The sequence below is a fragment of the Ovis canadensis genome, chromosome 12 (assembly GCF_042477335.2).
Source record: "Ovis canadensis isolate MfBH-ARS-UI-01 breed Bighorn chromosome 12, ARS-UI_OviCan_v2, whole genome shotgun sequence".
Lineage (NCBI taxonomy): Eukaryota > Metazoa > Chordata > Mammalia > Artiodactyla > Bovidae > Ovis > Ovis canadensis.
Genome location: NC_091256.1, coordinates 47,594,798 through 47,606,870, shown reverse-complemented (window position 1 = coordinate 47,606,870; position 12,073 = coordinate 47,594,798). Strand labels below are relative to the sequence as shown.

General features: G+C 38.0%; 1 protein-coding gene and 2 pseudogenes across 5 annotated transcripts in view; 1 reads left to right on the top strand and 2 right to left on the bottom strand.

Annotated features, from left to right (window-relative positions):
* Positions 1-12,073, top strand: part of CCDC181 (coiled-coil domain containing 181) — a 46,795-nt gene that overhangs the window by 14,906 nt on the left and 19,816 nt on the right. For 2 of the 5 annotated variants that reach the window (XM_069545577.1, XM_069545578.1), the window contains 2 exons: positions 5,059-5,213; positions 6,628-7,014. In XM_069545577.1, the coding sequence (XP_069401678.1) occupies positions 5,059-5,213; positions 6,628-6,790 (318 nt within the window). In that variant the 3' untranslated portion in view covers positions 6,791-7,014. Of the gene's footprint in view, positions 1-5,058; positions 5,214-6,627; positions 7,015-12,073 lie in introns of those variants that run through there. The other 3 variants (XM_069545581.1, XM_069545582.1, XM_069545579.1) reach the window with 2 other exon arrangements.
* Positions 9,280-10,013, bottom strand: LOC138415823 (small nuclear ribonucleoprotein-associated protein N pseudogene; annotated as a pseudogene).
* Positions 10,136-10,357, bottom strand: LOC138416447 (SNRPN upstream reading frame protein-like; annotated as a pseudogene).

The following is a 12,073-nucleotide window of genomic DNA, read 5'->3' as shown; positions in this document are numbered from 1 at the left end:
TTGATATTTAAATAGGACAATGCACACAAAATCTCTACAGATTGGTCTCACTTAAGAATAGATGTATAGGAATCTTATGTGAAAACTAACAAAGCCATCATATGTAATTTTTGGGGATGACCCAGAGAGATGTTATGGGGAGGGAGGTGGGAGGGGGGTTCATGTTTGGGAACGCATGTAAGAATTAAAGATTTTAAAATTTAAAAACTAAAAAACATAAAAAAAATAAAAAAAATTGCAGGAGAAAAAAAATTGAAATATACAGAAAACCCATGAGACAGTAAAAAAATCATCTATATCCCTACTCTTTAAAAAATGTATATAAACTGAAAATTGAAAATTCAATCCTAACTCCTTCCAGGCTCATCTCCTAGTGGTAACTGCTTTTAACAGTGTGCTGTAAATCCTTCTAGCTTTTATTTTTATTTACATGTTTATCTGCTAAAAGTGTATTATGTGGTTGGATTTTTTTCACTCATTCATCAAGGACATATTTCTAGATCATTGCATTTAGATCTCTTTTCAAATAGCTCCATGATATTCTACTTTCAGATGTAACAATTTATTAAACCATTCCTCATTTGTAGATATTTAGATTGATTCTAATATTGCTCCATTAATTAACAGGGCTGTTGTGAACATGTAAATTCTATAGGAGAACATCAATATTCTGTAAGAGGGTTTCTTGGAAATTTATGACTTATTGGATATCCAGAATAAAAGTTGTGGTTAAATATGCAAAGTTAGCCCCCTAAAAGGTTGTATCAATTTATAGTCCCTCCAGCAGTATGTATGGAGAAGGCAATGGCACCCCACTCCAGTACTCTTGCCTGGAAAATCCCATGGACAGAGGAGCCTGGTAGGCTGCAGTCCATGGGGTCGCTAAGAGTCGGACACGACTGAGCGACTTCACTTTGACTTTTCACGTTCATGCATTGGAGAAGGAAATGGCAACCCACTCCAGTGTTCTTGCCTGGAGAATCCCAGGGACGGGGGAGCCTGGTGGGCTGCTGTCTATGGGGTCACACAGAGTTGGACACGACTGAAGTGATTTAGCAGCAGCCAGCAGTATGTAAGAGCGAATGTTTAATATATCATGTCTAACATTGTATGTAGTTTATTTTTTTATTTTTTCAAATTATTAGTATATATGAATGTATATGAGCATGTGTTTTCTGTGAATTTCCTATTTGCAGTCTTTTCTTTTTTACCAGTTTTATTTTTCTTGTGCTTGGTTGTTCAGTCATGTCCGACTCTGCGACCTCGTGGACTATAGCCCATCAGGCTCCTCTGTCCATGGGGATTCTCCAGGAAAAAAAACTGGAGTGGGTTGCCATGCCTTCCTCCAGGGGATCTTCCCAACCCAGGGATGGAATCCAGGTCTCCCACATTGCAGGCGGATTCTTTACCAACTGAGCCACCAGGGAAGCCCAAGAATACTGGAGTGGATAGCCTATCCCTTCTCCAGGGGGTCTTCCTGACCCAGTATTTGAATCAGGGTCTCTTGCATTGCAGGCAGTACAGATTTTAATCCTTGTCTATTATGTCTGTAAATATGTTTTCCTTGACTAACAAAATGATGTACTTTTACATTATTTGTTATGCTATTTATAGAAATTTAGCTTTTATAATCTTGGGATGGACAATATCTTTTCAGGTAGTAAACCTGAAACCATGAACTAAAAGAGAAAATATTGAGAAATTTGACTGCAACTGTATAGTAAAATAAGAGCATGTTATAACCAAGTATAGTTTATTTTAGGAAGGAAATTATGGACCAATAATAACAAATCTATTAATATATTTAGTACAAAATAGGTAAATAAAAAGAATTTGTCTATCTTGAAAGATATAGAAAAAGTATATACTTGTATTTACTAGCATTTATTTTTAATTTTTTCTAATAAAATGTGGATTACAGGATAAATACTATCTTAGGAAATACTATAGGTATACCCATTAAAGTCAGAGACAGGTAAGTCTCCCTTCTATAATAAATAATTTCATTCTGGGAGTTCTATCCAATATGTTAAGAGAAAAGGAAATGAGGTAATTTTTACGTGTAGCAATTCAGTTTTCCTAATTCCATTTATTGAAGAGACTGTTCCTTCCTCATTGTTATTGTTGGCTTCTTTGTTGAAAATAATTGACAGTATATGCATGGGTTGATTTCTGTGCTCTCTATTCTCTTCCATTGATCTATGTGTCTATTCTCATGCCAGTACTATTAATATACTATTTGATTGTTTCAGCTTTATAATATAGATTAAAATCAGGAAGTGAGATGCTTCCAGCTTTGTTGTTCTTTCTCAGGATTACATTGGAGGTTTGGCTCTTATGCAGATTTTAGGAGTTTTTTTCAATTTTGTGAAAAATTCCATTGGAACTTTTATGTAATGAATTTTAGATTGCATGGACAATTTTTAGATAGTATGGACATTTTAACAATATTAGTTTTTCTAGTCCATGGTCATGGAGTATCTTTCCATTCATTTGTATCTTCTTCAGTTTCTTTCATTAATGTCTTTATGCTTTCAGCATATAGTCTTTCACCTCCTTGGTTAAATTTATTCCTAGGTATCTATTTCATTCTTCTTTTCTGCTATTTTAAAAGACCTTGTTAATTCTCTTTCAGATAGTTTGTTTTTAGTGTATTGAAACACAGTTGATTTTTATATATTGATTTTGTATCCTGCAGCTTTACTGAATGGTTTATTAGTTCTGTTTTTTTTTTTTTCCTGTGGGGAGGGGTAAAGTCTCTAGGGTTTCTGTATATAATAAGAATATGTAATGTGCAAATAGAGCAATTTCACTTCTTTCTTTCTAATTCGAATGCCTTTTATTTCTTTTTCTTGTCTGATTGCTCCAGCTGGGACTTCAACTATGTGTTGAATAAAAGTAGTGAGAATGGGGATTCTTATCTTGCCCCTGATAGTATGATGTTAGCTGTGGACTTGTGATAGATAGTCTTTATTATATTGAGGTATATTCTCTCTATACCCAATTTTTGAGAGTTTTTATCATGAAAATATATATTTTGTCAAATGCTTTTTGTGCATCTATTTAGATCATCATATGATTTTTATCTTTCAACTCATTAATGTGTATAACACTGATTTGTAGATTTGAACCATCCTAGCATCTCTGTAAAATCCCACTTGATCATTGATGTATGATTTTTTTTAATATACTGCTGAATTAGCTTTTCTGATAGTTTGTTGAGTATTTTTACATTTAAAGAATTCATCAAGTATGTCAGCCTCTAATTTTGTTTTCTTGTATTATCTTTGTCTGGCTTTGGTATGACAGTAATCAGGCCTCTTAAAATGGATTGGAAGTGTCCTCTCCTCTTCTGTTTGTTGGAAGAGTTTGAGAATGAACAGTATTAATTCTTCTTTAGATTTTCTAGAAGCCATCTGGTCTTGGACTTTTGTTTTGGGGGAGATTTTTGATTATTTATTCAGTTTCATTACTAGTAATCAACCTGTTCACATTTTCTGTTCTTCCTGATTCAGCCTTGGTAAATATTATGTTTCTAGGAGTTTATCCCTTTCTCCTCACATCTCCCATTATTACTGTCTTTCCTTACCATACTTTTCTTTTGAACCTGACATAACAGTCAATCAATCCTATATTTCATCTTATCTTGAACAACACTGCCCAATACAATTTTCTGTGATGATGGTAACACTGTATCTACACTGTCCAGTAAAGTGGCCACTGGCCATAATATGACTGTTAAGTACTTAAAATGTAGCTAATGTGACCGAGATACTGAATTTCTAATTTTATTTAAGTAGTTACTTGTGACTAGTGGCTATGTATCATACAGTGCTGGTATAGAATGTATGAGAAAGGGAGCCTTGTTTCCCCACCCCCCCACCTTTGGTGCATAGTCGGACATAACTGAAGTGACCTAGCAGCAGCAGCAGCAGCAGTAGCAGTAGCTCTGTACAGGTAGATGCTGTATGTAGTAGATGCTCTGTGAATATCTGTTGAATGAATAGATGAACAGTGATATCCATCAATCCTGTCTGTCCCTGCATTCCTAACTCTTTTAATCTATAGTTGCAGATTGAACACTTTTTAGTAATCTCCAGATACTCCCAAACTTTCAGGTGTTCAGCAATGGTCTTGTAGGTCCATAGGACCTCTTCACAAAGTTCTGCATTATACACCAAAGATTCTAGGTTATATAAATTAAATAAATTAGACTGGAGCATACTTGGCAGTGTGGGCTACAGATAAAGGAAAATACAAGATGTAGGAGCTATCACAGAACTCAGATGTGGCAAAAGTATTAAATGAATGCATCTTTTCCTTTTGTATTCTAGCCAGGCATCCATATAATGAATCATGCGTTTTCCAAGGCTGAAGAGCCCCAAAATCTTTCCCTTTGCTCTCTTTACTCTCTCAAATAAGAGCTCTTTCAGCTTTTAAAAACTCCTTGAGGACTGTATCCATCATAAAGTTTGAAGAACCATACAATAAGCTATTCCCACTAGCCCATTCTTATGACAAAATTCTCATGGCAATTATCCTTATGAAAAAATTCTTATGGTTGAAAATCCTTATTGCCATGTTCCATAGTAATAATTGCATTTTTGGAGATGGGCTTGGCAGGTGCTCTTAAAAATGAAAGAATAATTTAAAAGAAAGGTTGAATAACACAAATGTTGGGTCATTGATTTTCAATTCCAGTGGAGCTTCCTTCAGTAATTGATACCAATACGTCACTCATACTGACTTTATATGCTTGTGTCAATGTGCAAAATTATTTTAATTGTCAAAGGGCTCAGTTTTGAAAAGTTTGCCAATCACTGCATCTTGACATTCTCCATTTATTGATTACCTCAGTAAGACTTTTGAAGGAAGCAAGAGGGCAGTGAGTGTTGATTCAGAGGTCATATATTTGGTTTGGATGCTAAGAGTGCAAGTAATGAGACTGGCATTATTATGAACAATTGTGAATAGGACATGTATTCTTATAGGGTTCTATTGGCAGGGCCTTAAAAAGTAGTTTTCATTTCTTTAAGCAAAACTTACTTTTGCGAACAGCAGGAAAACAGAGATCCACAGCAAGCTTTTCGATTATGGCTTAAAAAAAAGCATGAAGAACAACTGAAAGAAAGAAAGACAGAAGAACTGCGGAAGCAAGAGGAGTGCTTAGTCTTCCTTAAAGGAACAGAAGGCCGTGACCGGGCCTTTAAACAGTAAGTCAAAAGAAGGGTGTTTCCCCTCCTCCTCAGGGGCAACTTAGACAATTATATAGTCAATAGAACTTAAAAAAAAGTAATCCCTTACATTATATACCTATACAGTTTTAAAGCCACAGTTTTAAAAATATGTGAGAAAATTCTTTAACTCCATGCTTTGCATAATATCTATACCATTCTTTCAAGATATGTTTTAATACTAAAACTATTTCTTAATGGCACCAGTGTGATAACTTTTGATAGCCTCCCATTGATTGATTGATTTGTTCATTGCTTGGAGAAGTGGGCCCAAGATTGGTTACAGCTTCTCCTACTTAGTCCTCAGAAGACTGAATAAAGAGTTGCACTTAACCAGTAAGTATTTTTTCTGTAAAGAGGAGGAAGATCTGTACAGACCAGATGAAAGGGGGATTTAGAAACCTATTTTGGTAATTGAAGGCAAACCCAGTCTCCTTTTAGTTGCCTGGGTAAGAGTGTAATACCTGGCTTATTCTGAGGAAACAGATCTGGCTTCATAATTTTGCCAGCAAGACTTGGGAAAGGGAGTGGAAATTTAGTCCACTGTTTGAAGTTCATTTCTTTCTTTTCTGCTGTCTTTCTCTTTCTTAGTTTCTTAGCCTCTTTCTTTCTTTCCTTTCCCAGTTGACCCCTAAGGGACTGCAGTTAATTTGCTCAAACTACTATCCAATTCAAGACCATACAACATTGGATTAGAGGTTTCTTAAGTCCCTTTTATGCTAGTGCAGTCATTTAGTTGTTTGGATTTATTTCTGAAAACATATATACACACATGCACACACCACATATGCACTTTCATACCAGAGATGTAATATATATAGTTATTTTTAATGTTATTTAACCTAAGCAAGCTTTATAGACTTAAATTTGTTAGAATGTGGCCTTTCCCATCACCTTTTTTGATGTTTTTTCTTCTTAGGCTTATTTTTCCATTTTAAGGAAGAATAATTTTATTCACTGAAAAGCAGGAACTCTATGATTTCTCTACCAAGAATAGCAAGGCAGCATTTCTGCATGCTGCTAAATAAATTATATGGAACCAGTCAAACACTTAGTTGTTTAGAAAATCATATTTTAAAAAAGATTTAAAATTCATTTTACATATTATGTATGCCGCATGTAAAATAGTTTGTAAATCACTTTAAAAAGTTTTTTAGTTGGCAGTTTCATTATAAGACAAACTTCATTTCAAATATTTGATTGTGAATGTTACCATGCTTTCCTAGTGTGAGCCTTTGGTATAAGAATGAAATTTTTCAGTTAATACTAATTTGTGTTGTGACCAGAGCATTTCAATATAAGTCCAATTTCCTATAATTGTCTATAGTAATAACTTTATAGCGTGAAGATATATCCAGGCTGATACCAGATCTGATTATGTCTTTCTCTACAGATGGCTAAGAAGAAAACAGATAGAAAAAATAGCAGAGCAACAAGCTGTCAAAGAAAGAGCTAGACAGCTCCGACTAGAAGCAAAGCGGTCTAAACAGTTACAGTGCCACCTATATAATATGTCAGAAGCCAAATCTTTCCGTTTTACTGATCATTACAACTGAAGGTATTTATTAAATACTTCATTTGGAAGCTGCTGTCCTCAAAATTTTGGATATCATTTCTTATGGCCTGTGTGCTTTGGTTATGCTCTAAATTATGGAAGTGCTACTTATCTTTTGATGGTGTTGATGGTGAATTTGTCTTATTTCCTTTAATAGTAGAGCAAAATAAATTTCTTATCTTGCAGCATTGTAATGTGTTATACCATCTTAGTCCATGCAAAAAATTGAACAAATGAACTCTACATTTCTTTACTTCCAAGTTATTTTAACATTTCTAGCTGAAACAGACACAAAAAAGGGACAGGTACCTATTCTTAGTTCCTATTATCATTTTAAAAAATTGCAGTAGAACATTTCATAAGGCAGGAGAAGTGACCTCTTAACCAAATCTGGATCAAGGCCTCATACACAGTCCTAATTATGTCAATTTTGAATAGCTGTAGCAAGCTAAGCAATAGGTTAGGCATACTTCCGCATGTTCTTTAAAAAAACAAAAAGCATAACTATTTTGGGTATGTTATACAAAATCATACAGCTCTTATTGAGAGTTCATAATGTACCTGGTATTGTTGTAAATGCTTTACATAAATAATTTGATCTTATAACAACCCTATTACTCATTCTTGTTTTGCAGATGAAGAAACTATAGAGGTGAGCAGTTTGCTCACAGATTCTGAGATTTGTATGGTTGCAGAATTCTTTCTTTTAGTTTTACTATAAAGCCTACATACCTTGGTAGACATTTGTAATTCCACGTGTGGGGAAACAGTATCTTTGATGTGTGTAAGAGCACTTGAGGAGTGGAGGACAAAGGCAAACATACAAGTGTGATGGAGAGTGGAGAATTGCTGTAGGAGTTCTTTTAAAGCTTCAGAAGACAGGGTTCTTAACAACTGGATATTTGTACCTTAATCACTTGACCCTAAATTAGAAAACAGAATTATTCAATCCTTTCTCAGCTTATTACAGCACTTTGAGCGTATACCAGGCAATTTAACTTTTCATTATAACTAGTCTTGTGTTGTTTAATGTTTATTTTTAATGATAAGAACCAATTTGACATTTAAGTATTCCACAACAGTTTTGCAAAACTGGCTGCTGAAATTTTCATAAGGATTGCAGTGAATCTGTCATTTGCTTTAGGTAGCATTGCCATCTTCATGAGAGAGAGAGAGAGAGAGAGAGAGAGAGAGAGAGAGAGAGAGAGAGAGTGTGTGTGTGTGTGTGTGTTGCTTAGTTGTGTCCGACTGTTTGCAGCCCCATAGACTGTGGCCCACCAGTCTATGGGATTCTCCATAGACAGGGAATCCATCCATGGGATTCTCCAGGCAAGAACAATGGAGTGGGTTGCCAGTCCCTTCTCCAAAAGAACTAGGGAAAGAAAGAAAGTGAAGTTGCTCAGTCATGTCTGACTCTTTGCGACCCCATGGACTATAGCCTACCAGGCTCCTCCATCCATGGAATTTTCCAGGCAAGAGTAGTGGAGTGGGTTGCCATTTCCTTCTCCATCATGAGACTGTCTTCTAACCCATAAACACAGGATGTCTTTTCATTTAGTGCAGCAATGTTTTATAGTTTTCAGTGTATAAGTCTTTCACCTGCTTTGTTAAATTTATTCATAGATATTTATTCTTTTGGATTCTATTGCAAATGGAATTGTTTTCTTTTCTTTGTGTTCTATACTTGAAACACAAACAGATTTGTGTATATTGATGTTGTACCCTGAAACATGGCTGCATTTATTAGTACTACATTTTTTGGTGAAAAAATTTTGAATTTTCTTTGTATAGGATAGATGGTGGTGGTGGTATTTAGTTGCTAAGTCATGTCTGATTCTTGTGACCGCATGGATGGTAACCCGCTAGGTTTCTGTGTCCATGGAGTTTCCCAGGCAAGAATACTGGAGTGTGTAGCCATTTACCTCTCCAGGGGATCTTCCTGACCCAGGGATTGAACCCACATCTCTTGGATTGCATGCAGAGTCTTTATGGCCAAGCCACCAGGGATGCCCATGTAGGCTAGATATCATCTGCAAATAGAGATAGTTTTAATTTTTCCTTTCCAAATGGGATGCCTTTATTTATCTTTCTTGACTGACTTCTCTGGCTAAAACTTCTAGTATAATGTAGAGTAGGAGTAGTGAAAGTGGACATCATTTTTTTTCCCCATATGTGTCTATTAGTTGATCTTAATGTAGCAGTGCTTCCATGGTGGCTCAGATGGTAAAAAATCTGCCTGCAATGCAGGCGACTTGGGTTTAATCCCTGGGTCGGGAGGTTCTCCTGGAGAAGGGAGTGGCAACCCACTCCAGTATTCTTGCCTGGAGAATCCCATGGACAGAGGAGCCTGGCAGGGTATAGTCCATGGGGTTGCAAAGAGTCAGTCATGACTGAGTTACTAACACTTTCACTTGCATTAATGCAGCAAAGGAGACAAAAGTTCACAAACACTCCACATATTTCACAAGATTCATTGTGGAAAAAAAGTGACTAAGAAGAATCAGTAGTACCCTCAGGTCTTAGTAGATGCTTTCTTGGAGGAGGTGAACCTCTTATTCCTGGTGAAGGGGGGTCCTCATTCCTGGAGGGGGCATGCCTGTTGATATCTCTTGAGTAGGGGGAAGGAAGTGGTGGGCCCATGGTGGTCTCATACCAGGTGGAGGAGCCATAATTCCTGGAGGTGGGGTTGCTCGACCAACTGATGGCGGCAGGGGCAGTCCCCCATCCTCATGGATACTACTTGGGGCTCCAGCAGTGCTGGCAGTAGCAGCACCTGCAGCAGCTGCTACTGTGCCTCTTCCCTGTGGGGTCACTACCTGTTGGGATGACCCCTCAATCCCTTGGACAGAGCCTGCTGTTCCAGCAGGGACCTAGGGAATTGGAACACCAGCTGAAACATCTCCGCTAACTGCCCTGCCAACCCCAGGGCCTCCTGCAGCTCCAGCAAGAGGTACCTGAGCAATGCCAGTATCTTTCCCTTCAGAGTCATGGAAACCAAGTTTCCCCACAGAGCAACACTTGACCCAAAACTCACTTTTTTTTCATGCTGTGGCTGTTTCACATCCTTTGGCTCAATCCTCCTGAACTCATCACAGTCATAGAGGGTCAAGTTCATACGTTTGTCAAAAGTCTTGAACGTACCGATGAAGGTCTGGCCATCTCAGGATATATTCTATCCTATGGTCAGTGTGCGGCAGCATCTTGCTGCTCCTTCCCACAGTCATGATTGCTGTTCCACCAGCTCCAATGCCCATAGCAAAGATTTGGGATCCTTAAGACCTAAGAGAAGGTAGTTTTATTTGATTGTGTCTTTTGGAATCAGCCACCCAGGTGTTCCAATACTGCTTTAACCATTGCTTGGTGTCTCAGCTAAGAATGCTTGTTTCAGTTCTGCCTGGAAATCAACCACAGGTACTTGTTGCTGCTGCTGCTGAGATTACCTCAGGTACAGGTGACACTCCAGGTTGCTCAGCGAGGCTGTCCTTCTATGTTTGACTTGGACTTCCACCTCCAGTACTTGCTTTTCCATAGTCCGTCTCAGGTGTGAATGGTCCATGGCTTGCACCATCACACCACTGGCTGCTCCTCAGAACAGAACATCTCTGGCTGCTACTCCACTCTGCCTGGGCATACTTATCTTGTTCTTGATCTTAGGAGGAAAGCTTTTAGTCTTTTAGCCTTAAGTATGGTGTTAGCTGGGCCTTCCCAGGTGGCACTAGTGATAAAGAACCCGCCTGCCAGTGCAGGAGTCATGAGATGCAGGTTTGATCCCTGGGTCAGGAAGATTCCCTGGAGGAAGGCATGGCAACCCACTCCAGTATTCTTGCCTGGAGAATCCCACAAACAGAGGAGCCTGGTGGGCTACAGATCATCTGGTCACATAGAGTCGGACATGAAGCAACATAGCATGCACACATGCATGATGTTAGCTGTGGGTTTTCCATAAATGTCCTTTATAAAGTTGAGGTCAAGTCCTATTCTTATTCCTCTCTTGTACTTATTTCTATTCTTCTATTACTTTTTTTTGAGTGCTTTTATCATGGGGTGGGCTTCCCTGGTAGCTCAGTGGGTAAAGCATCTGCCTCCAGTGTGGGAGACCTGGGTTCGATCCCTGGGTTAGGAAGATCCCCTGGAGAAGGAAATGGCAACCCACTCCAGTACTCTTGCCTGGAAAATCCCATGGACTGAGAAGCCTGGTAGGCTACAATCCGTGGGGTTGCAAAGAGTCGGACACGACTGAGCAACTTCACAACTTCACTTCACTTCATCATGAAAGTATGTTGGATTTTATTAAATGCTTTTTGTGTCAAGTGAAATGATAATGGGCTTTTTCTCCTTTGTTCTATTCATGACATTCTTAATATTGAAGCACCCTTGCATTCCTGAGACAAATACCTCTTGGTGGTATATAAATCCCCTTTTCTATGATATTCCATTTGGTTTGCTAGTATTTTGTGAGGATTTTTCATCTGTATTTTTAAGAGTTTTTTTTTTTTTTTTGTAATACTCTTTTCTTGGGGGATCTTTGTCTGGCTTTGGTATCAAGGTAATGCTGGCCTCATAGAATGAACTGTTCCGTCTTTTATTTTCTTGGGAGGATTGCTATTAACTCTTTAAATTTTTGGCAGAAGTCACCAGTGAAACTATCTGGCCCTGGACTTTTCTTTGTTGGGAGTTTTTTGTTTCTTAGTACAGTTTGTTTTTTAGAGCAGTTTTAGGTTCATAGAGAAACTGAGCAGAAAGTACAGAGTTCCCATGTAACTCCTGCTTCCTCCCTCCTTAAAATCTCCCGTCATCATCTCCCACAAGGTGGTTCATTTGTTGCAATTAATGAACCTAAATTTACACATCACTATCATCCAACATCTATAGCTCTTGGTGTTGGGAGGTTTTTGATTACTGCTGTAATCTCTCATTACAAGCCTTTCTCCTGGTGACTCAGATGGTAAAGAATCCACCTGCATTACAGAAGACCTGGGTTCAATGCCTGGGTTGGGAAGATCCCCTGGAGGAGGGCATGGCAACCCACTCGTTTTCTTGCCTGCAGAATCCCCACAGACTGAGGAGCCTGGCGGGTTACGGTCCATAGAATCCCAAAGAGTTGGATACAACTGAGCGACTAAGCACACTCACACATAAGCCTTTTCACATTTTACATTTCTCCTTGAGTCAGTTTTGGTAAATTGTGTTTCTAGGAATTTGTCTATTTCATCCAGGTTATTTGTTGGTATATAATTATTCCTTTATTTAAATGAGATTGCTAATGTCCCCCCCACTCATTTCT